This window comes from Psammomys obesus, unplaced genomic scaffold, assembly GCF_907164565.1.
Source record: "Psammomys obesus unplaced genomic scaffold, mPsaObe1.curated_primary_1811, whole genome shotgun sequence".
Taxonomy (NCBI): Eukaryota; Metazoa; Chordata; class Mammalia; order Rodentia; family Muridae; genus Psammomys; species Psammomys obesus.
Genome location: NW_026596120.1, coordinates 16,524,019 through 16,547,777, shown reverse-complemented (window position 1 = coordinate 16,547,777; position 23,759 = coordinate 16,524,019). Strand labels below are relative to the sequence as shown.

At 51.1% G+C, this 23,759-nt stretch overlaps 2 protein-coding genes across 3 annotated transcripts; one reads left to right on the top strand and one right to left on the bottom strand.

Annotated features, from left to right (window-relative positions):
• Window positions 1-716: 716 nt before the first annotated feature.
• On the bottom strand, window positions 717-9,894 carry CUNH3orf18 (chromosome unknown C3orf18 homolog). The gene is made up of 5 exons (XM_055629757.1): window positions 9,567-9,894; window positions 7,699-8,074; window positions 4,432-4,457; window positions 3,681-3,828; window positions 717-2,693 (listed from the first exon to the last, which is right to left on the bottom strand). The coding sequence occupies exons 2-5, from the start codon at window positions 7,930-7,932 to the stop codon at window positions 2,613-2,615; spliced, it is 489 nt and encodes a 162-aa protein (XP_055485732.1). The 5' UTR covers window positions 7,933-8,074; window positions 9,567-9,894; the 3' UTR covers window positions 717-2,612.
• Window positions 9,895-11,928: 2,034 nt separating this feature from the next.
• Window positions 11,929-22,289, top strand: Hemk1 (HemK methyltransferase family member 1). Of its 2 annotated transcripts, XM_055629879.1 has the most exons (11): window positions 11,929-11,994; window positions 12,944-13,322; window positions 13,824-13,915; window positions 14,218-14,311; window positions 18,093-18,227; window positions 18,526-18,590; window positions 18,857-18,906; window positions 20,600-20,708; window positions 21,443-21,538; window positions 21,682-21,795; window positions 21,907-22,289. In XM_055629879.1, the coding sequence occupies exons 2-11, from the start codon at window positions 13,092-13,094 to the stop codon at window positions 21,941-21,943; spliced, it is 1,023 nt and encodes a 340-aa protein (XP_055485854.1). In that variant the 5' UTR covers window positions 11,929-11,994; window positions 12,944-13,091; the 3' UTR covers window positions 21,944-22,289. The 2 variants fall into 2 exon arrangements, with proteins under 2 accessions (XP_055485854.1, XP_055485855.1); XM_055629880.1 differs by lacking the exon at window positions 11,929-11,994 and having other exon boundaries at window positions 13,219-13,284.
• Window positions 22,290-23,759: the final 1,470 nt, after the last annotated feature.

The window sequence follows — 23,759 nt, the reverse complement described above, 5'->3', positions numbered from 1 at the left end:
AAGAGAAGGGCACAGAGGTTCTCCTATAGCCCACGCTATCCCTGGTCCCTGGGTGTCACCCTTGTTCCTCAAGCACTATGTCTTCAGGATACCAAGAGATCTGCAGAACCCACAGTCCTGAACCAAGGGTTTGGCTGACAGTGTGGAAACACACAGCCCACTTGCTCACCCCATGTCCCTTAGAAGTCCTGCCCATCTTCTGAGAGGAGAGCCCTCCCTAAGAGCAAGTCTCTCACTGACAGGTCCAGCTAGAGCCCGCATGGGTGGCCCATGGGGTACATGGTCCCCAGTGTGCCTAAAGTCCTAGCCCACAGCCTCCACCTTCAGCCCAGCCCTCCACCCCATTATGAAACCTGGAGGCTGAGCCCCTCCATATGTTCATCATGCTAATCTGAGACTTCAGCTCTTTCTCATGGAACCTTTCATCACGGACACTGGGGCATTCCTGGGCAAACTGCTCACCCTATTGCCTCTCTCCTCTAAGTCTTTCTGAGCCCAACAGGCGTGTCCCATACATGTAACCTTATTGACTCCCCCATTCCATGCCACATACCCTGTACTTTGTGCTCCACAGGAAGCCGTTTTACTTTTGTGTTTCGGACACAGCTCCTGTGTATTCCGAGACAAGGTATGCCACCTCAGAGTCTGGGGATCAAGCCCTCTTCCTCACCTGATCTCACAAGATTCTGTCCACTTGATCTCTCTACCCCGCCCCCAGGTTCTACAGTTCTACAGGCATTGTCACTCCATGGCTAGGTCAAGGCATGAGGCCCACACCAAAGCATTTCCATGGGTAGATCACAGAAAACCAGCTGGGCTGCCTGCCATATCATAGCTGGGATCCAAGTGACTGTCCCCAGGCTTCCCACAGATCCTCATCTCACCCATTGTGTCCCTTCCCGGGGTTTGCACCCCAAGTGTCGCAGACTCCATTCTCTTTGTGTAAACATCTTAATTACATCTTTAATGCTCTCACACACCGAGATGCTGTGAGTTAAATTACAGCTTTGTGCATCCTAAATTACTCACAGCCTTCCAGTTGCTCAAGTGCTAACGTATTTATAGCATCTAGAGGCAGGAATAAAACCAGAGCTGTCCCCGTGGGATCCTCCTAGCCCCTCACCTCCTGACACGTGGGATCTGCCCAAGAGTAGATGTGCCACCCCCGAATCCCCTCTAACCAGCAGAGGACAGCGAGTACAGAGACACTGGGGACACGCCTCTGTGCGCGCTCAGGCGTGTGTCTCTGTAGAAAAACTGCCCCGTGGTCTGCTCTGCCCGGATGCCCCTGATATCATCTTTGCACCTTAGAGGAAGGAAGGGCCAATGGCAGAGACTCTCTTCCGCATCCCATGAACACTGAGTGGCCCTTCCTGCAGATAGGGGTGGAAGGGAAAAACTAAAACCAGACTCATTTCTCAGACAACCGTAACTTTGCTTACCAGCTTCTGGCCTGTGACTGCCCTTAGACAGACCAACACCCTCTCCCAGAACCCCATATAGGAAGGGAGCCATTTCCAGAAACAGGTCAGGCCAGCTTTTGGAGCCCACGGAGGAAACACAGTGGACGGAGGAACCCAGCCTTGTTTCCCTCTGCTGTGTAGCCCTGAGCGCTGAAGGAGAGGATGTGGCCTACGGCAGTCTTTCACTACACACCATGGGGTGGGAGTCAGCTTGCAAGGTGGGGCCAATGTGGAGAGCCTCTGTCATGCTCTTCTGCTGGAAGAGCTACATATCTGTATGTGGCCCACTAATACACATGCATGAAGCCTTTCTCCACATCTGGGGTAATTGCATCTTCCCATACCCGGTCTCCCAATTTCCTCTCCCTCAGCAGCTGCCTTGGCTGCTAGGGGTATGGCAGAGACCTCTGGGAGAACTCATGCTAACCCACTCACCACAATATCTTAAATATGGATAGCTCCTGAGTTTGTGTAGCCCTTGGCATTTACTGGGCATTTCCAGCTCTGTTCCTGGGCCTCTTGGGCCTATAAATGGTGCTGCCCTAGCTGGATATGGTGGCATGCCCTAATCTCAGCACTCAGGAGGTAGAGGCAGGTGGATCTCTATGAGTTGGAGGCCAGTATGATTTACTGAGTAAGTTCCTGGCTAGCCAAGACCCTGTCTCAACAAACAAACAATCCCTTGCAAAAAAAAAAAAAAAAGTGTTGCCCTGTCCCTGTCATTCTCTACCCTAGAGGAGGCTCCAGGCCGAAAAAATAAAAGGGCAATCCTAGATGGAGGAGAGCTGCCTCTCCTCTCCCTTCCCCTTCAAGTTGTGCTCTTCCTCCCCGTCAGAGAAGCAGACCTTGATTCATAAAGGTTAGGAGGCAATCAGGAAACCAGCAATGGCTCTTCACCTTCCATGCCAGGGCCGTTGGTTCAGGCAAAGTCAGTGGCCAAATGGCTAGCCTGGTCAGCACTCTCTGTTCAAGCTTGAGAGTCAGTGGGTGGGGCCTCAGCACAGCTGGGGTCTGTTGCAGCCTTTTCCTGTCTTGGTGGTGGTGATGACTCAGGTCCTGAGAATAGGTCTTGACAGTCAGGAAGTGGGCAGCACTGCCAGCACTGTGGCAGGTGTCTTTGTCAGAGGTCCAGGCCTGTTTTCAGGCCTCTCACGCATGGATGGCATTGGCTACGTCAGTAAACACCAGCCTGCTAGGCCTCTGCAGTGGGCCCTGGGAAGGGAGGGTGCTCTGCAGGGAGACAGACAGGAACATCAGAAACCCTGACCCGGGCAGTCTCTGATACAGTCCCGTCCATCCTCACTTCCTGGTGCCTGCTTTTGATTGGCATCGGCTCTGCCTTCTGCCTAGAGTGCCCTTCCACCAGGCTCAGTCTAGAAATGTGACCTGGCTTAGATGATTCCTCCCTCCCCCAAGCCATTCCCAGCTTGCCCTGTCACCTTGGCAGCACTGACTATGAGCTTAGTATTGGATTAATTATGCATGTATTTTCTGCCAGCAGAAATATATCACCTCTGCTGCTCCTCCCCCTCCAGGACAGGGGCAGACATAAGGATGGATCAAGGACAGGCCCAAGCCCTTCACAGTACCATGGTTGGGGTTTGGGAGAGAGGTAGCAAGTGGTCAGGTTGCCCAGTGGTTCTGACAGGATGAGGGCATGGGTGCCCGCCCCTTTGCACACAGGAGGTGTGTTTGGCTTGGGTCTCCACTGCCCTAGATTGTCAGGGGCTAGGAGTCACGTGCCCACTCTTCAGCCACTGCTGAAGAGCCTGATTCCATTCACAACCCACTCGTGTCCACGGATCCTCATGGACTAAAGAAACCAAAGGGTCCTTGGCCCTGTCAATCTTGCCTTTAGGTTTTGTTGTTTCTTTTTTTTGCTTTCCCAGCTAGTACATGAGGAGTCACAGGGCAAGAGTTAGTATTTCCATCTGTAGATGGAAAAACTAGGCTCAGGGATTCTAACGGGGCCTCCATGATCTACCACCGGCTGTCAGACCTGAGCCAGGCTGGATCCCACAGAGCCTGGCTTTGCATAGAGTCTGCCAGGGCCACCGAACAGTCTCGTACTTTATGGACAAATCTGAAGAGACCCGTGTGCTCAAATCTGCCAGCTCATCACCTGGCAAGGGCTGGCAAGATGTGTGGGAAGGGTGCAGGGTGGGATAGAAAGAAAGGACAGCTCCAGGCTGGGTGGGGAAACTGGCCGGTGCCCACCTTGCCCTGTGTGGCCTGCATGGAGGCAGCAGCCTGCATGGAGGCAGCATCTCGCCCATGTTCCAGTAGCTCCTGCTCCAGTTCGTCTTGCTCCTCCGTGGGGTCAAAGTTGTACATAGGCATGAGCTGGTGACGTAGCTTCTCCAGCCTGGGGGGTAGAAGGAGGCTGTTTGGGGGTAGGGAAGAGCTTTCCTCCCTCAGTCCTTTTAGCCAAGGGAGCCACAGACCAAGTTTAGGGCGCCTAATTAGTCTTCCCTCAGGATTCACTGACAGACGTCTTTGAACCTACAGTATCAATTTGACTCTCAGATGGATAGCTTTAGAATGAATAAGAAGCCCATTCCTGGGTCTGGTGGCAGGATCCACATGGGCTGCCTAGACCAGGCCCCTACTGCAATCCCCAGCCTCTATGGACAGAGGCAGAGTGGGGGAGTTCGTGGCAGTCAATTTAGGCCATCAGGGCAAGGGTAGCTGGGTGGCCATGATTTCTACCCTCCTTTCCTGAACCCATACCCCAATACCAGGATTACACCTGTTTGCTCAGAATCTTCTTACCTGCCTGCTTGTGTGAGAAAGTGGCCATTATGAGTTGGCAGAAGAGGCCTTGATTCTGCTCTCCCCCACTGCCCTGCACCCAGAGAGAGGAGCCTTAGTGCTGGGGCCTCTTTCTGCTTTCCTACTCACATCCCTTGGATCTCAGCCCAGCCCTTCCCTTAGGCTATAAAGCTTCAGGGGCCATCTGGGGATTTACCTCTTCTTCTTCCTGATGTATAAAACCTGCAAGAGAAGAAATAGCATCAGATAGTGAGGGGAGGGGGCCCCAGCAGTCCAGCATGCCCTCATGGTGGGTGAACAGTAGAGTATAAAAAGTGTGTCCCCCATATCCTCAAGGTCCCATCCCATACAGACACCTTACATATGTGTTTCACATTTTCCCCTCCACTACTCAATAAGATCTTGCTACATAGCCCACCCTTGCCTGGAATTCCCTATGTAGGCAGGCTGGCTTTGAACTCTCCATCCTTCTATTTCCGTCTCTGAGGGCTAGAATAACAGGCCTGCACAACCCCACCTGGTTCCTTTGGTATCTTTAGATGCCAAGAGATCCCAGACTGAGTCTGGAGATTCAGAGATGGGGGCCAGGCAGAGGAAAACCAGTTAGGCCTGTCTGGAATTGGCTGCTTCCAGCTCTCCAAATCCTGACTGACTGCCCACTCAGCATCTGCCTGGGACTCCTCCCTGCTGACGGGGAAAGGAAAACTTCAGCATGTCCCCTCAATTCTCACTGAAGCCACCCACAGGCAAAGAGAACAGCAGATCAACAGCAGGCCGACTGCAGAGCGAGGCTCCAGGCAATGTTCTGCACACTTGAGCCCCAGGGCAACCCCTCAGAGCCCAGATGCTACAGGAACCTAAGAAAGTCCCTGGCTTCCTCCTTCCCTTGTCCAGACACAAAAGCAAAAGGTTAGCAACCAGATGGTATCTAGAACCCACAGGCAGGAGCAGGAAGCCTCGGCACCAAACACCAAAGAGAGAGGGGAAGGGGGTAAAACTTGGAAGGCCACACCTGGGCGGGGACTCCAAGGGACTACTGCCACCATCTGTTCTTCCCCAAACTGGCAATTTTTGACTATAAAAAATATAACAGGGGGGCTGGAGAGATGGCTCAGAGGTTAAGAGCACTGGCTACTCTTCCAGAGGTCCTGAGTTCAATTCCCAGCAACTACATGGTGGCTCACAAGCATCTATAATGAGATCTGGTGCCCTCTGCTGGCGTGTAGGTGTACACGCAGACAGAACATTGTATTAATAATAAAGAAATAAACCTTAAAAAATGTGTAAAAAATATATATATATATCAGGAGGATGTGGGGAAAACCACACCTTCCAGTTTGCCCTAAGCCCCTGTGGCTCCCACAATCTTTGTAGCCCACTCATAGCTTTAATTTGTTTAGTTCCCAATCTGGCCCAGAGCTTTCCCCATATGGTCTGGAGTGGAAAAAAGCTAAAGAATTCCTAGCTCATCTACCTGTTCCCGGGAGTAACTCCTTGCTGCCCTATGGGTAGACACAACAGAAACTCAGGTTTCTGGGTCATCCCCAGCCCCCTTCCACCCTGAGCTCCAGCTACACACCCTGTGCTTGCCCCTTGGCCTCGTGACTCTTGCTCCAAACCTCCTCCCACCCCTGTGGGCTGTGACTCAGGGTAAATCTATAGGAAAAGCCAGACAAGACCCTATCCAGCATGCATGCCTTTGCCCTGTGGCCCCACTGCCCCAGGTGAGCACATATTTCCTTTCCAAATCTTCTGGTCCCCCACTGTCCAGCCCCACATCTCCCAGGGAGCTTTCCTGTCCTGTACCAAGCTCTCCTTATACTCCCGTGTGAGGCATGAGGCTGGCACCAGCTCCTCCATGCACCTATGGCGTGGTTCAAGGCTGGCACAAGGGGGAAGGAAGAGGAATTCAGGGGACACTTCTAGCAGCCTTCTCTTCTCCTCTGTGACTTGTAGCTCTTCCCTGCCCTCCACTGTCTTTGTCCTACCGCCCTCTGCCCCTCTACCTTTGGTGGGAAGGTCATCCACTCTGGCTTGAATGTCCCTCTCAAAGAAAAAGAGCAAGGCAGCCTTATCAAATTCCTAGGTGAAAATCTTTTGCTTAGCTCAGGACAGATTCTAAGCCATTTGGCCCCTTGGTGAGGATGTCTCAGGCTGCTGTAGCCCCCACACAGGTGTCAAGGGGAAGTACTAGTGTTCTACCTCCCTCTCACCCCAGGAAAGCTCCTCTCCCCTCCCCCTGCCTCCCTCTGCCTTTTAATGTGTCCTGGCCCTACTTGCTGGTCAGCAGTTGTTCCCTGGCAACTGTCCGGAGCCTGCAGGGCCCATATGGCAACCCTAGTTTAACATTAATTGGTTCTAGCCAGGCCATGGATGACTATCCCTGCTCTATTTCTTTTCTGTTGTTTGTTTATTTGTTTTTTTTGTGTGTGTACATGTGTGCTGTTTGTTTGTTTGTTTGTTTGTTTTCTTAATGCTTAAGACTGAACCTAGAACTTTGTACCTGATATGCATGTTCTTGGCTTCTGAGCTATATCCCCAGTCACCCCCACCCCCACCCCGCCCCATCCAGCCCTGTTTGTCAGACCCACAACAGAGCTCAAGGCCAGCCATCATTGCCTGTAGAGGGCAATGGGCAGAATGCCATTATTACTAGCCCCTCTGGGGGACTTCAGCAGCACCTCATTTTTCTTAGTCTTAACTTGTACAATCTCTAGTTGTCTCTTTAGTGACATTCTCTGTGCCTGTCACTGTTGAAGAATACTCACATTGTTCTTCTAGCTCACCTCTGCTCTGAGGGCTGCCTGCTCCTACCCCTTCTCATGACAGTGAGGTCAGGCTCCTGCCTGGACTCAGAGCTCTAAGGTTTCTTCCCAGCTCTCTCTGACCACCCAGCCCAGACAAAACCCCTTGCCTATTAACCCATTCCTCATAAGAAACACAAGTCATGACCTTGTCCCTTCTGGCCCTGTTTTGTTCCAAGAGTAAAGGAGCACAGTCAATAAATGCCAAACGAATGCTAAAATGAACTGCTAACAGCCTGCCATGGCTAATGTATCCCATTCAGACTCTGCATCCCATAAAATATCCCAACTACCTTTCTGGCCTCTAATGCTCGAAACTCCTATACTCCCTTCTTCACTGCCCTTATTGCTGCTCACAGAACCTCCTACCTGCTTCAAACATGTGCCTGTCAAGACCCTGTGTCTGGACCCTCCCCAACACCTATCTTATATGCCCCAGGCTCAAACACCATGTGTTATTCAGACTCACTTCTAGTTCTTCCAATTAGAATTGCTTATCTGTATTCCAGTAAATAAGTCTTGGGGGGCAGGCGGGAGGGAATTGAATTATTGTTAATGGACAATTGTCTTCCAATTAGATTGTCTATAAGTCTAAACACTAATCACCCTCCCCTAAAGGACAGCCTTCCGGGCCTTCTCCGGCTTGCCCCGGCTCTCACCATGGCCACAGCCAGGCCAATCACTGTGATGATCCCAAAAGACAGAAGCATGGTACCCACGCCAGCTGCACCACCTGACATATCAGTGATTCTGGTGTCATTGAAGCTTGTGGTTTCTGGGCTGAGGGAGGTGGTCTCTGTGGTAGACCCTTCAGTGGCAGGCTCCAAGTCAGTCTCAGTGGTGGGCAGGTGGCTGCTGAACCAGCTCGGAGTAGCTGGGCCCCTGGAGTTCATGCTGATGCCGGAGACCGTCAGCGCTCAGTCAACCTGCCCACTAACTTCTGGTGTTAGGAATGTCCAAGGCTGTAGTTTCCACCTCCGTGGTGACCACGGGCTCAGCCAAATCCGTAACAGGAGACCCCTGCCTCCCTGGGTTCTACAAAGGGAAAAATAAAGGCGAGAGTTACAGCAAGGGGTCTGTCCATGAGATAAAGTCCATCTAGAATCTGAAGGCACGGAGGAAGTAAAGGTTTCAAGACAGAGCTAAGTCAAGTTCAGGGGGTATTAGGATGCAGGCTTTGTCTATGGCTCCCATATGGATGTTGGGACATGAAAACAAAGTTCTGCCACCTCTGCACAGTGATTATCACGATTGTACTGAGAAGCTGGGAGAAGATGCAGGAGGCCTGAAAGAAAAAGTCCACCCTTGCATAATGATCTCTTACTCACTATTTCTTTTACTCCTACCTCCTCACTCCCTGCACCCCACATCCCTCATTCCGCTTAGGGGGAAAAATCCTGCAGCCTTTTCCTTCCTTGGAGGGAAACGCTTGCCTAAGATCCAGGCAGACCTGATATAGCCTCAGGCAAGTCACCCCTCTTCTCTGTGTGTAGTTTTCCTCACAGTGGAGGACAAGAGCAGCCCTATGGTGTTGTAGTTAGTGGCATGCCAGAACAAATAAGTCCCCAGGAGGGAAAACAACTTAGCCAACCACAAGGCCTGTCCACAGGAGGCGCCCAGTAAAGGTTCCAAACCCCCATCTCTATCACCCACAACCTAGGAGAAGGAGAGCTCTCAGGAGTCTCTGGACCTAGTCGACTGTATGACCCAGGCTGTGGTTGGTGCTGAAACACCAAGAGGCAGGAAAGATAGGCTGAGCCAGATCCTCTGGCGGGGCAGTTGGCAGGGTGGTCATTGGACCACCTCCTTTCACTCCTAGAAGTAAGGCAAGGAGTCACATCTTCAGAGGCAGTGATAGAATATCCACTTTGAAATGCCTTCTCCTCTGTTTCCCCCCTAATTTGGAAGCAGAGGATGGGTGATCAGCCAGCCCCGTGGGTCCTGGATATAGCAGGGCGGGAAGGAGTCCTAACAGTGCTGCAGGGGAGCAGATCTAGAAAGAGAAAGGGTTCCAAGCTTATGGCCACATTCGTATTTGTCTGTGTGGCTCACAGGTGTACATGCGATGCCTCCTCTTGTAGGTGCAAAATTACGTGTGAGAGGTGTGCACATATCCTTCATGGTCCCTTATGAAGGAGCAAAGCTGGCAGAGGGTCATGCATGGAGTAGACTCATTCCTTTCTGTCCTCTCCAGCTTGGCTCAGCAAGAAGTCTCAGGTTCGCTTCTGGGCTCCGACACTGATCCCAGCCATGACCTTGGACCAGACCCTTAACTTGCTCTGAGTCTCAGTTTATTATGGGCCAAAGGGAGAGAAGGCATCCTGCCGACTATGTTCTTGGCCTGCCTCGGGGTCCAAAGGGGAAGGAAAGAACAGGGGGTAAAAGTGGTGGGCACCGCGACCTCCAAGAAGCGGCACGCCACTCTCCATCAGCTCTCTCAGTCCTCCCGGTCTCAAACCCCACGCCCGCCTCCTCGACCCTGCGATTCCTCCATTCTTGCTCAGGAGCAGCCGATCTCAGCACTTACTTAATCCTCTCCGGGGCGCCGAGCTCAGCCAGAGAAGCTAAGGGTGGTAGCGACCGGCGGGAGGCGTGGGCGGGGGGAACACCCAGGCCCGGACGGTGGGGGCGACAGGTCCGACTCAAGGTCCGCCTTCCCTGCAAGCAGTGATCAGCTAGGATTAGCCTATGCCGGCTGACAGACTGAGCTGGGGTGGGCTGGGCCGGGACCACGGAGGGGGTGGGGCTGGGATGAGCGGCCTCGGGGGATCCCCAGGAGCCGGAGTGCCTTGCCTCCCGGCCCCCTCCGCGCCCCCGGGCCCTGATTGGCTGCCATGCCTAAAGCCCGACCAGCATTGGCCCACTCTCCTGTCCCTCAGATGTAGCCCCGTCCACAGCGGGAGCCGAGCGCTGAAACCCGACAACCAAAAGAGATTCTCTGAGAGTACCTCTGACCCTGATGGCCTGCCGGAAGTTGGGCCGTGAACTGTAGGTGACCAAGCCCTTTCTGGGCCAGAATTCGGGCTCCTGGCCAATTCCTTCCAAACCGGGGCAGAATCGTAAGCCGAAAATGCGTAGGTACAGATGTTTGCTGAGAGCACAAGACCCGGAGCCTCTTTGAACTCTAGCTTGATCCGTTGAACAGTAAACTGCTTCTCCACCTTTGTCTCAGCTACCCGCTTAGGTAGGAACTCTGATGAAAGGGCTTTTTTGGTAAATGACTCCAACTATGAGGTTATAAATGGAGAATCTTTCGTCCAGAGATGTTGGGAGCAGAATGGAATTATGAGTGACATAATTGTGTGCCCTGAGCCAAGCAAACCCACCTATGACCCCTCATAATAGCTTCCATCCATAGCAAAAATTTATCTCAGGACAGAAGCACCAATTCCTTCCCCAGCCCTTTAAAACTATCCTCCACCCTGTCTCCTAAACAGTATCACACTGTTGTCCAGGCTGGCCTGATACTATGTAACCCAGGCTGGCCTTGAACCAAGGCCATCCTCTACTTTCTGGGTATTGGGATTTTAAATTTTAATTAATTTTATGTGTAAGGGCATTTTGTCTTGCAGGTATGTCTGTGCATTAGGTTTGTGTCTGAATTCCTGAATTCCAGGAAGCCAGAAGAGGGCATTGGATCCTCTGGTCCTGGAGTTAACAGTTAATTGAACCTGGGTCCTCTGGAAAAGCCATCTCTCCAGACCTCCTTGTACTGGGATTTCTACGTGTGCACCAGTACATCCAGTTCCCAGATCCCCCCCCCCTTTTTCCTCCAATTTTTAATTTTTTACTTTTTTTTTTTTTGACACAGGGTTTCGTGTGGCCCAGTCTGACCTTGAAAGATAAAGTTGTCCCCACGCCTCCACCTTCCCAGAGCTGGGATTTCTAAGTGTGTATCACCACACCCCACTTTCGGGCATCAGACCCAGCTTTGTGCATGTTAGGTGAGCAGGTCAACAAACTGAGCTACTCGATGAACTATTTTTAATTTCTTAAAATTATGTGTATGTGTGTTTGGGTTAGGGTATGCGCACGGATGCTGGGAACCTGAAATCCAGTCCTCTGCAAGGGCAGTATGTGCTCCTAACTGCTGAGCCATCTCTTCAAAGACCCCTCCCACCTTTTTAAAATTTGAGACAGGTTTTTTTTTTTTTTTTTTTTACTAAATGACCCAGGCTGGCTTTGAACATAGGATTCTCCTGCTTCAGCCTCTCCAGTAGCTGCAATCACATGCCTGCACAACTAGGTCCTGAGACTGCTATACATTTCATAAAAGGCACAACTAAAGCCTAGAAAGGTCTGGGCACTTGAACAAAGTTAAACAACGAATTGCCAACATAATCAGGTTTCAAATCCAGTATTCGCTGTTCTGCTATCTGCTCCAAAATTCTATGTGCTTACCGAGGGGGTCCTTCGATATTCAGTCCCTTTCCTAAAACAGAGACTGCCCCCAAACACGGAAACCCAACCACACGCTGCTAGGTGTTAGAACAACTCCCTTCCTCCTTCAACGAATCTGACTCTCAAACCCAGGGAACGCGGATGACACTCTCGCGGTTTGTTTCTTCCCACACACCTCCCCAACTAGATATGACAACGTTTGCTTCAAGCAATCACCGCATGTTGGAGACACATCTCTGCGATCTGAAGGAAGACTAGTGGGTCTGGGGCCCTACACAACACTTCACACATTCTTGCACTTTGCCCTTAGTGGGGCTGCAGCTGCCGGTCAGTTCAGCCTCCCCGCCGTCCCCAATCTTCCAAGGGGAATCCGGCCACTGCAGGAACCCTAGATCCGAGAGACGTGGTCCACACGAGCCCTTTCTCAACTGCACCGAGGCGGAAGCAAGGCGCTGAGGGAGTACATTGCAGGCTACGCACATCCGGGGGCTGACCCTGGGGCTGCTTCCTGGTGCCGGTGTGTGAATAGGGCACGTGTGCGTCGCCTCTAGCAGGTATGCACCAGAGGTGGAGCTCGGGATGAGAATACATGGACCGCCACGTTGACTTTTGAGACGGGGAGGGCCCTATTCCTCACAGCCAGGGGGAAACAGGCTCGAAAAGAGGGCGCGCACACCCGAATCGTCGATAATGTTTTTGCAGATTTGGGATGGAGGTTGTGTCTAGACTTCGAGCTTTGGTCCCTTCCGGAAATGGGTACAGGTGGATCCAGTTACCTCAGGAGTCCGGCAGAGCCGAATTTGTGTCCTGCCCGGGGTATTTTCTAGCTGAGTTACCGTGGGCACGTTGCTTCCTTCCTTTGCAGCCCTTTGAGGATGTGACAGTTAGCAGGTATTCAGCAAATGTTAGTTTGGACCTTAGTTTGTTTGAAAGTAGAGGGGACCACCGATTTTAAGTTTTCAGATAACTTACTCATGTTAACTTAAGTGTAACATGGTTATTTTTTTCAGCCTTCAATTTATGCTAACGTCTAGGATCAAGGGTTAAATTAGAGAAACACTTTCAGCTTCCAAACAAAATAGTACATACACAGTGTCACAAGCAAAGCTCCCAAGCATGACAGTCTCCTGCCATCTATTAGCCAGTCCCTCGTGTGTGATATACTGTCTTCCATGCCCTTGACATTCACTGATGAAGGCACCACATACTAGAGAGCCTGTGTAATTTTCTCAGGTTATGGATGAGCAAACTGGAAGCCAGAAACAATGACTTGACTGAGCTCACTCACATTGAGGTCTGACATAAGTCTGCCCTACTCCCAAACCTACACCTTGGCTATTAACAGGGACCAGGCTCTACCAATTCAACCTGGAAATAACATTACTAACAAAGACAAAAAGAAATCAGATAAGTGGTTGAGCATGGGAATATAGTTCAGGAGGTGACAGACTAAAAGCACATTCTTTTCAGGCAGTTCTTTAATCTTTCCACATCCTCCTCTAGGGTGATAACATCTGAGAAAACAATGGAGAACCAGTGCCTATGACTGATCCTTCTCCACGAAGCCCCGCCCAGGGATCACTCCCAGCCCCGACCTCAGTGACTGATAGCACAAGGGAGACCTAACAGCTTAGAAATCTTTCTCCAAGACATGAAGCTTTGGGGCCGAATACTTTGGAGCCTCCTCTCTGGTCCCAGGGGAAGAAGGGGAGTCTCCCAGGGCTGGGCCTTCAATTTACAGAAGTCTCATTCATGTCTGGCTGGGCTGTTGAGTGCCACAGAGATGGTGAGCCACTGGACACAGGTCTTTGAGGAAAGAGGTATCCCAGAGGCCCGGGAATCCTGTGAGTACATCGTGGCTCATGTCCTTGGAGCCAAAACAGTTAAGTGAAATATAAGGTAGTACAGGAAGAGGGAGGAGGGAGAACTCAGGGGAATAGATATTGAGGAGGTTTTGTATTTTTTTTTTTTTTTAAGATTCATTTATTATTTATATGGCATTCTGCCTACATACCAGATCTCACATTAGGTGGTTGTGAGCCACCATGTGGTTGCTGGGAATTGCACTCATGACCTTTGGAAGAACAGCCAGTGCTCTTAACCTCTGAGCCATCTCTCCAGCCCCCGTTTGTTTTATTTTTTTATTTAAATTTTGCCTTAATCAGGGAGCTTAATTGAGACTGGTGGGATTTTGTGGAACAAATATTTCAGGCAGATATTTATTCATTCATCCAACAAACTTACTACAGTATGTTCCAGGCGCTATGGGTTCAGGGATGATTAAGTTGCTAGTGTTGAGTCCACAGACATTGTCCACACAAGAAACCTGGGTGTGTGTCCCTAGACCAAGGAAACCAGCCACTCACATTCTTCATGGGGACAGTTTCAGAGCCTGAGACCAGTACTTCGGACCAAGCTTCTGACCCCTCAACAACGGGAGTCCATTCAGGAGCTATGTAGCCATCGGTTACAGAGGTAAGCACTCATGGACAGATCTGAGAATTCTACAGAGATCCAGCCATCCCTGGTTCTACCAAACTACGGTCAGGGAGGATTGAAGCGCCTAAGGACTAGGGATCTGTTGGGGTAAGGAAGTAGCAAGAGCAGGATTGGTGTAGTAAATTGAAAGAAGGGAAAGAGGGTAGGTCTAGACTGTTTGTCCTAGGGTAATGCAGATAGGATCCTGCCTGATAGCCTTAACAGTAGTCCTCAGTTCAGCTCTGGCCTTATTAATCCTGGTCCTGGTACTAATGACTCCCTGGATGCTCCTCCTGCAGGATGCCAGTGCAGTATATCCTTGGGGAGTGGGACTTTCAGGGGCTCAGTCTGAAGATGGTACCCCCAGTGTTCATTCCTCGGCCAGAGACAGAAGTGAGTATATATCACTAGGACAGGATGGAGAGGAGAAAAGGTTCAAGGTACCTGTCTTGCCCTCAACTTCCTCCAGGGGGTGCTGGGACCCCATGGTTGCCATTCACAGCATCCTTCTACACATAGGTCTTGCTGGCTAGGTTGGCTGAGCCATGATAAAGGACCCCCTCTTGCCCTCTTCCTTTGACTCTCTTCACATTCCAAGCCTCTGCCCCAGCTCCAAGGACTGGAAGTGACACAGAATGCTCCAAGTAGTGCTGTCCCTGTGCTCAGTTCATTGTAGCCATTTCTTAGCTTTCCTGTAGGCCAACCAATGGCAGACTCGGCCCATGGGAAATTAATGGCCTTCAGCAGCTTAGAGAGCATGGGAGAAATAAAGAGGGCTGTAACTGGACACCAGAGGCCTGGTATGAGTAATGTGACCTTAAAGGTGGCGTTGGCCTGTCTGGTCAGGCCATCTGTGACTTGGTGGTCCATTGTCTGGTCAGGTGATTGCTTGTGTCCTTCCCTCAGATTACTAGAGCTGGCAATTGTGTGGCCCGTGCATGCTGCTCCTTGGGTACACACCTGATGTGGGAGAGATGTGTTCCTTCTTTGACTTCTTCTTACTTTATTGATGGCAGAGCTGGGAGCTGGAGAGTGGGCTCTGGGGTGAGGTGGGACCATATAGGGCATGATGAGAAAAATCAGAGGGCGCTAGGCTCTGAAAAAGATTATTTCTGCAAAGATATGCCGGCACATAAACATTCTTGGGAACAGTCTGTCCCATTCCACCTCTGCTAGCCAGAGCCTTCGAGCTGCCCATCCTTCCCCCTTTCAATCTCTGTCCCTTGGTCATGAATCCACCAATATGTCTGAGAGATGGCTCAGTGGTTAAGAGCACTCGCTGCTCTTTCAGAGGACCCAGGTTCAAGTCCCAGAACCCACACAGTGGTTTACAGTCCTGTGGGATCTGATGCCCTCTTTTGGCCTCTGTGGGCACTACATGCACATGGTATGTTGATATGCATACAGGCAAAATACTGTACATATACATTAAAAAAAAAAAAAGAATACTCTGGTCACCTGGTTTTTCCCTTCTCATGTGGCAGAACGACAGGAAGTTTGAGGCCTTGAGAAGTGACAGGGTGGTCAAGAAAGGGACCCATGGGCAGCACCTGAACTTTCTGACTCTGTCCTCTTTAGAACTGGCATGACCTGGGATGGGGTACAGATACTCCAAGCAGGATGTGGCCTGTCATCTTCAGGCTTTCAGGGGATTGTTCTATAGCTTCCCCCAAATATGTGACTTCTGCTTGCCATCCTTGGAGACTGTCAAGGCTTGGAACATAGCAGGGAAGCTGTCATGGTGGCCTTTGCATCCTCTTGGAGCTGACCTGGTGTCTGCCATGTGTCTTGGGATTCTGAGTGTCAGGTATGAGCTTTCAGGTCCTATGTGCCCCACCTACTTGAGGTGGGTCCGGGCCAGGAAGGCAGCTTTGCTGCTGGAGGAGGGGGGGGGGAGTGAGGACGCTGTGGTTGGTTGGGAGGCCAGGTCTGCCTCACTCACTGTACAGACATTTCTGAGAACTCACCAGGTTTGCCCCAATGGGAAGCCACATCAGACGGGGGTGCTTTACTAAGAAATCAAGAGGACGTGGCCTGTGGCAGGGAGTGGAGAGAATGGGTGCAGAGGAGGGGGTCACAGAGCCTGTATTCTTTATCCATCAAAGGGTGGTTTTTGATGGTAGGTGTAAAAGTCTGAAATGCAAATTTGCAAGTGGCTTGTGGCCTGATGAGTTTGGTTTTCCTTGGGGGGGTGGGGATGGGTGAGAGGGTGGCTAATATATACAGTGGGAAACCTAAGGCCGGTGTGAGCTATTTGCATCTCCATCTGGCATGGTATGACTGTGTTCGCTTAGAGGGGCTCAGCTGCTATAACTGTTTCAGGGAGGCAGTCTACCTGACTAGGGCCAGCCCATCAGGGATGTGACCTTAACAGAGGGTGTGTGTGGCACTTGTATCTGAGACCTCAGGGCTACCTCCATAGGGGTTGTGGAGTACTTCTGGAGTCCAGGCAAAACTGAAAACTGCCCATTCCCTGTTTTGAGTTCTTGCTGGATTCATTTGGAAAAGATGCCCTGCCTCTGTAACTAGCTTGGCTCAGAGCCAACAGCTTTTGGTAGAGGGAAGGTCTTCACTGCATAGGAAAGAACTTTCTAGACTTCCTGGATGTCGTCTCAACATAGTTCCCACGTAGTCCGCGGATGGTCCTACAGTTAAGATGAGATTTCCATGGTAGAAAGGAAGGAAAGAGGCCACTGGTAGCAGTGGGGGCCCAGTCTGTCAGCTTCACACCCTGTGCCAGGTGGCCATTTGCATAGATGGTGTGTGTGTGTCTGAGGTCAGGGATGCCTCTGTGAGGTGGCTAGCCAGTGTGGGCTGGCTGAGGGGTCATCCTCCAGCCAGAGTGGGCTATTTGTGGCCAGGAAACCCAGAGAAACTCACACCCCTAACACAGGCTGTCATTTTGCTGGCCTTTCAGCCTGCTCCCTGTACCACAGCCTCTCAGTCACAGCCCTAGATTGCAAGTTCTACACTGGTCATAAGCCCAGTGCTCCTCACTCACTCCTGGCACAGGACTCAACCAAGCTTTCTCACCTATGAGCAGTATCTCTTTAGTACAGAGGGGCTTGAGACAGAGAAGGCTGGTCCAACTCTCTGGTGTCTGTTTGCTTTGGACTTGTTTCCTTTGGTGTGAATGAGCACTGCCACTGAGATTGGGGCCCTAGAAGGACAAATGCCTTTTGGGACTCAGCAGGACAAACTTAAAAGCAAAGTAGGTTTGGGAGACCTGGTGCCGTTTGCTCCACCGGCCCAGCTGGTGGGTCAGACCCAAGGTCTTCTCATAATTTAATGTAAGAGAGGCAAGCCCTGTCCTAGATCTTCAAGTCATAAAGATGGTAGAAACATTTCAGCTATGGAAACAGCAGCAACCTTCACCCTTCATTCCTAGCTCACCCTGCATACACCATATATGGCCTGTGTAGACAGCAGATGGTGGACGAGATACTAAACCCTCTGGCACTCATGCTGGTGGTGTCTGAAAGTATCCTCCTTCCACAGTTTTGGGTGCCATCCAGACAGGCTCCTACTGTGCCCCTTTACCGTGTTCTATTTGTGCCATAGCCACTTGCTAGTATGAGACTCAGCAGGGATGTGCTCCTGTCCCATTAAGGGAATTACTTGCCCCTTTGGCCTAGGAGTCTCCTGGGAAATTCTCAAAGTCAGCTCTTTGAGAACACTGCGAACACACCAGGTACCTCTGCCGTATTAACTTTTTCCCCATGGTACTTGGGTGGAACCCAGGACCTTACATATGCTAGGCAAGTGCTCTGCCTTTGAACTATATCCTCATCTCCAAGCCTGATTCTTGACCACTGTGAGCCACAGTTCAGGCTCCATATAGGGCTTTTTGGGTGTTAGTGTCTATATGATTCAGTGGTGATGATCCAGCACATCAACACAGGCTCTAGAAGCAGGACCAGGCACAGAAGATTGGCTGTCAAATATGGGTGTGTGATTCTGACTACCCTTTACTGGGTTCCTGAGAGAAGTGCTCAGTTTTGCAGATGAGTAAACTGAGGCATGGAGGGATAGCATGAGCCACCCAGGGTCCTTGCGAAGATCAGTTTGGCCTTGGTTATCCCCCACCCGCCTTCAGTAGGAGCCAACTGCCTGGACTTCCTTGTCAAGGCACCCAGGAGCACTCAGTCTGATCCAGACCCTCTCTGCTCTCCAGGAACTGGTTGAATGGATCTTAGAGGAAGTTGCCCAGAGGGCCCCTGCAGTGGGACCCCAAGGTGGTCCCCTCATTCTGGAGGTGGGCTGTGGATCAGGAGCCATTGCCCTCAGCCTGCTGAGCCAGCTCCCCAAGGTAAGCCCCCTCTGCATCCCTCTACCCTGCCTTTAGCACATGGCGATAGTCACTCACCGAGCCTTCCACTGATCCATCCCTCACATCCCTGTGCTAGAAGCATGCAGGGAAAGTGGCCAGATAAGGAAGGTGTGCCCAGCCCAGCGTGATCATAGCCTTTGACTTCCATCGATGTCTGTCTGGCTAGAGCCTAACTACAGGAAAAATTTGTTACATATTTCTTTCTTCTTAGGAACTGGGGCAGGATCCCTAGGCATCTCACAGAATTCCATTCTCTCTTTCTTTGTTCTTGGAGCAGAGTCAAGTTATTGCTGTGGATAAGGCAGAAGCTGCTGTTAGTCTCACCCGTGAGAATGCTCAGAGGTAGGTGGGCTGTGAGGTCCAAAGGCCAGCACTGGGGAGTTGGACTCTGCCTGGAACCTCAAACCTCCTAGTGTCTGGCTTCCACTCTTGAGGGAGAGCCTCGATGAGGGTAGCCCGGCATTGGTCCCATGGGTTTAGGAACAGATGGATCATGAGCAGTAGCTCTCATGCTGATCCAAGAAGGGCTCCCTTTCAAGCTCCTGGTCCTTTTAGCCAAGGGTAAAGGCTTGCATCCTATGCTCACCAGCATGTCTCCATCTCTCCAGGCTTCAGTTGCAGGACAGGATTCAGATCATCCCCCTTGATGTGACCTCAGGTAACTTCCCCTATACATATTCCTGGGGTAGGGATCCTGGAGAGAGGCGCTGCTGGTGGGTGAGACACTTCAGAAATGGGGTAAGGGTTTCCCAATAATCATACCCATGGACCATCTCAGACCAGGCCTTGCTGAGGACTGACAAGGTGCTATTGTCTGTGGGGCCAGGGAACTGTTGGGGAAGAGGAAGGGGAAAAGGGGTTCAGCAAGAGTGGGGTCAAGGCATGTCCAAACTCCAGAAATGTCATCCTGAGATTGGCAGGAGTAGGACCATGACTTTAAACAACCTCCCTTCCCCCAGAGCCTGCATGCATCTGCACATTTAGCCCTGTGCCCCAGCCCTTGCTCTTTTTGGGAGGCCACATAGCCTGCACCAGGTTAAACTTCCTTTCTCCTTATAAGGTAATGTCCAGCAGCACCTGGAATTTCTCCTTATGCAAATTAGGCATCTTCAGCATCCTGGCCCTGGCCAATGATATCACTCAGCACATCAGCCCCTACTCACTCATGAATCCACAACATTACAGCTGGGCAAGTGGGCCAGGAATGGCAATTGGCTTCTTGACTGACCTGACCCATGAACCCATGAAGGGGCTAGCCATCAGGCCTTTTTTTTTTTTTTTTTTTTTTCCTACTCCTCAAGACAGGGTTTCTCTGTGTAGCCCCTAGCTGCCCTGGAACTTGCTCTCTTTGAGGCTGGCCTCAGACTCAAAATCTGCCTGCCTCTCCTCCTGAGCTCTGGAATTAAAGGTATATGCCACCACTGCTCAACCTCAGGTCTCTCTTACCTGCTGGATCCCCTGTATGACTGTTAAGTTTAACTAGGGTTTGTTTACTGTGAAGAAGTAAACAGATGTTGAAAGGAAAGCAATTCAGAGACAAGTATGGCAGCTTATACCTGTCATCTTAGCAGTGGTGAGGCAGGAGGATTCCTATGAATTCAAGGCCTGACACCAGAACATAGTTCTAGACTAGGATGGGATATAAAGTGAAGAACATCTCAAAAAAACAAAAATCAAACAAATTAACAACAAAGAGAAAACCTTAGGACTAAAAACACACATGTGCCTTCCCTGTGCCCCCCTGGCCTGGAAGAGGTGATCCGGCAGTGCCTGGCATGTGGCGGACTTTGCAGTATCCTCAGGTTTCCAGCTCCAGTTCTGATTTTGTTGTTGTTTGTTTGTTTGTTTTGTTACCCACAGAATCCCCTAGCTTTGTGTATTATATACCTGGTTTAGCATCTGGTACAAATGGCACCCAGGAACTGCCATAAGGGGTTGTCTGAGGGCAGCAAGCCTGGCCTCCTTGTGCTCTCAGACTGTATTGGTTATAAAGCAAAGAGTGGCAAGGCCAGGGAGCTGCAGAGCAGAGAAGCCCTTCCTTTGCCTTTGTAATCAAGGAGGGCTTGCTGGAGGCGTTACTTAAATATTGCTTAATGAGGAGGCCTTGATAGGGAGGAGAGAGAACATGGATATTCCAAGTGAACAGCTGCATGTCAGAACTTGTCCGCTCCCAGCCAGCCTGCTAAGTAGGAACTCTGGCTACTAATCTCTGAGTCTGGCTTATCAGGTTTAAAGACAGGCCCACAGTATAACTTGAGGGGTGGGACTGGCTAAGGGACAAGGTGGCAAGTGGAGCTGCCAACTTTTACTTCTCTGAGCTTGATGCTATGCATCCTTCTCTTTGCCCACAGAGGGGCACTGGACACACCTTCTGCCCTGGGCTCCCGTGGACTTGGTGGTCAGCAACCCTCCATACGTCTTCCACAAGGACATGGAACAACTGGCTCCAGAGATCTGCAGGTACAGTGTGGGTGGGACAGCAGAGAAGGTCTAGTCGGATTGGTCGGCCCTTGGAGGCCCTCCCATCTGGAGAAAACAGTGCAGTGTTGAGAGGCATATTGTAGAGCCTGCAGCCTTCCTGGGGAAGTTTTTGCCTTTGCACTTGTGACTCATGGAGGCCCTACCCTCTGAGCATCCGTTTCCTACTTGGAAAGAGGAGCAAGTGGTGGTGCTTGCAGGGCCATGGGAAGGACTTAGCATCAGGCATAGTAAAGCCTTACAGAAGGTACTCATAGGGGCATGTGTCATTTTATACAAGACCAAGGCCTAGGAGGAAAGGTGCCTTGCTAAAGGTCTCATGAGGGCTTAGTGGGAAAGCCATCCTGCATTCACATGGCCGGAAAACCCAGTATAACCACATGAGCACTGGTAATATGTGTTGGGGGCTGGCTCCTCTTTTCTGGAGTCTGTCAGGATCAGCCTTAGATGCCGTGTTGTGGGAGCCTCATGCCCCAAGGGCTCTGTCAGTGGGACTCAGCAAGCCCATCCAGCCTTGCTGAATGGAATGTGGTCTGCACGAGAGAGGAGAGAAGGAAGAGCTATACCCATTTAGGAACTACTTACTAATGGGTCCTCAGCTTACCTCGCAACCGGAGTCTTAGGTCTCAGAGGGCCCTTTGTGAAGGTCTGCCTGGCTTCTCAACCCTGGACACACTCCTCCCCCAGGCTCTCACCTCCACTGTTTTCTCACTCAGTTACGAGGATCTGGTGGCCCTGGATGGTGGTGAGGAAGGCATGGACATCATTACCCACATCTTGACCTTGGCACCTCAGCTCTTGAAGGCCTCTGGGTATGGACAGTAGCCTCCTCCTCTTCCATTGTGTAATTGGCATGCCTTGGCAATCACTGTGCCCGCCTCTTACAGGCCAGACAACCTAGAAGCACATGTCCTGGCCCTGCCTAGTTGAGCTGACCCATTTCTCCTCCGTGTAGAAGTATCTTCTTAGAAGTGGACCCAAGGCACCCAGAGCTTGTCAGCAGCTGGCTTCAGAGCAGGCCTGACCTGTACCTTAGTCTTGTGGCTGTCCGTAAAGACTTCTGTGGGAGGTAAGGCTACAGTTCTCATTGCCACAGCACTTCCGTGCACTTCAGCAGCCCCATTGTGTGTATATTCCTTAGAGCTTAGATGGCACCCAGGTATTCATCCTGTCTCCTCAGGCCCCGGTTCCTGCATGTCCAGAAGTCTGCATCATAGTGTGGCTACTTTGTGAACACCTGGCCAGGATTCTAGCCTGCTGGGCGCACCTGGCTGCCCCTGCATGGGTGTTCTCAGAGGAAGGTGTACAGTGCCTCCCCAAACCCGAGGTGAGGCCCATGGTTCTGTGATTCCTCATGGTGAATGTTTCTAGAAGATTCGGAAACACAGAGGGAGTGTTCTTCCCAGGGCAGCAAAGAACAGAGACTCAAGAGCTGGGTTTCCAGCCGAGGCTATCCTCTCAGTGTAGGGGCCTACTTGGTGTTCCTCTTGGTGAAATTGCTGTGATGATATTGGGAAGTGTGGCCAGTAAAGTATTGAGAGAACAATAAATGGTGAATCAGTGTCTTGTTTGTGGATCCTTGTCCCCCATGTATGGACTAGGCCCGAGAGCCTCCTTCTACTCCTCCAGCAAGTCAAACAGACAGTCTATAGTATAAGATAGCACGTGATGGGGGGTAAGGCTGGGGAGGCCCAGTTCCAGCCTTGGACACTGCAGGGCCTTCACAGAAGAGCCTACTCTGGCATATCATCATCTACCTCCAGCCTGGGTATGTCTTCATACACTTCCTTAACTGGGCCTAGGCTGAGCATGGGGGCTGTGTCTGCAGGTGAAGATAGGGCTGAGGGTCTTTGAGATGACCCTAGGGTTGTATACCCACATTCATGTAAGTGAAGGTTTGAGACAGTAAGGTGGAGAAAAAACAAAAAACCCACAGGACTTTTGTTTGTTATTGACCATCCTTTCCAAATGTGGAAATTCAGATTTGGAGTTGAAATAACCCACGTACCTCTCCTTGTTTGGTGCACTGACATATGATCTTCACCCAGCTCTGGCCAGGTTCCCAGCTACCAGGGTGCCTGAGACCAGCCTGTCAAAAGCAGCACCAGGAAGCCTGTCCAGGTGGTGAGTGTGGGTACAGACTGCATCTGAGTGGCTCATAAAGTGCGCCGACACCAAGCAAGTTCATTCCACTGGGCTCTGCTGCCGCCCTCAGAATTCACAAGGGCCCGACCTAAAGTGTAACAGCCACAGGCCGTGTGTTCCGATTGGCAGCAGCTCTGCCAAGACAGCTGGGTTCCAGGGCAGAGCCTTGCAGTTGGACCTTCATCATCTCCTTTCTCTCTAAGCAGCACAGAAGAGCATTCTACATGAGCCTGTCAGTCTCCATGAGTCATGTAGAAGTCTGTTCTACATGAGCAGAGTAGAATGTTCATCCTGGCATCTGAATGCCCACTGTCCAGACAGGAGGGTCCAGGCAGGTGGTAAGGCCTGCCTTCTGAAGTCCCTTGATACAAGGGATTTAGGGATAAGCCCCATGAGAAAGGAAGTTAGGTCCTCGCCTTCTGAGCATCTGTACTTCTGGACACATATCTGATAATACTTATAAGTGATATCAGCTACTGTGGTTGATGGGTATATCTGTGCTGGCAAAGATCACACTGAAGGTCTCAGAGCCCCAGGATCTGGCCCTGTGACCCTGTGTCCAGCCCTAGATATGTGGCCCTCGAGCTGTCTCTGGCTTCCTTTGAAGGAAAGAGTCTGGGCTTCCCCTCATGCCTGTTCCAGAAAGAACCAAGGAGGGTAACAGGGTACACTCAGAGCAGGGCTTCTCACCTCCCAAGCCTGTGCCATTTGACCTTTGCTTGCCCAAGCCTGTTTGTTGCCTTCTCTCTCTTGCCTTTGCCCTTTGGCCCTAGTTGTCTTCAGACATCTCAGGGCTGCTGCCCTGACCCCACAGCAGTCTGTGACCTCTTGTCTAAGAGTTTGGATTATACTCAGTGCTCATTTCCCTGACAGTTTTCTCAGCTGGCC

Excerpts from the sequence above, each read along its gene's own strand:
- CUNH3orf18 (XM_055629757.1), bottom strand. The coding sequence starts at position 7,932 with ATGAACTCCAGGGGCCCAGCTACTCCGAGCTGGTTCAGCAGCCACCTG. Across the intron at positions 4,458-7,698 it reads TTGGCCTGGCTGTGGCCATG|GTTTTATACATCAGGAAGAA; the intron begins GTGAGAGCCGGG and ends CTTCTCTTGCAG. Across the intron at positions 3,829-4,431 it reads TACATCAGGAAGAAGAAGAG|GCTGGAGAAGCTACGTCACC; the intron begins GTAAATCCCCAG and ends TCTACCCCCCAG.
- Hemk1 (XM_055629879.1), top strand. The coding sequence starts at position 13,092 with ATGAAGCTTTGGGGCCGAATACTTTGGAGCCTCCTCTCTGGTCCCAGG. Across the intron at positions 13,323-13,823 it reads ATGTCCTTGGAGCCAAAACA|TTTCAGAGCCTGAGACCAGT; the intron begins GTTAAGTGAAAT and ends TCATGGGGACAG. Across the intron at positions 20,709-21,442 it reads CTGGCTCCAGAGATCTGCAG|TTACGAGGATCTGGTGGCCC; the intron begins GTACAGTGTGGG and ends TTTCTCACTCAG.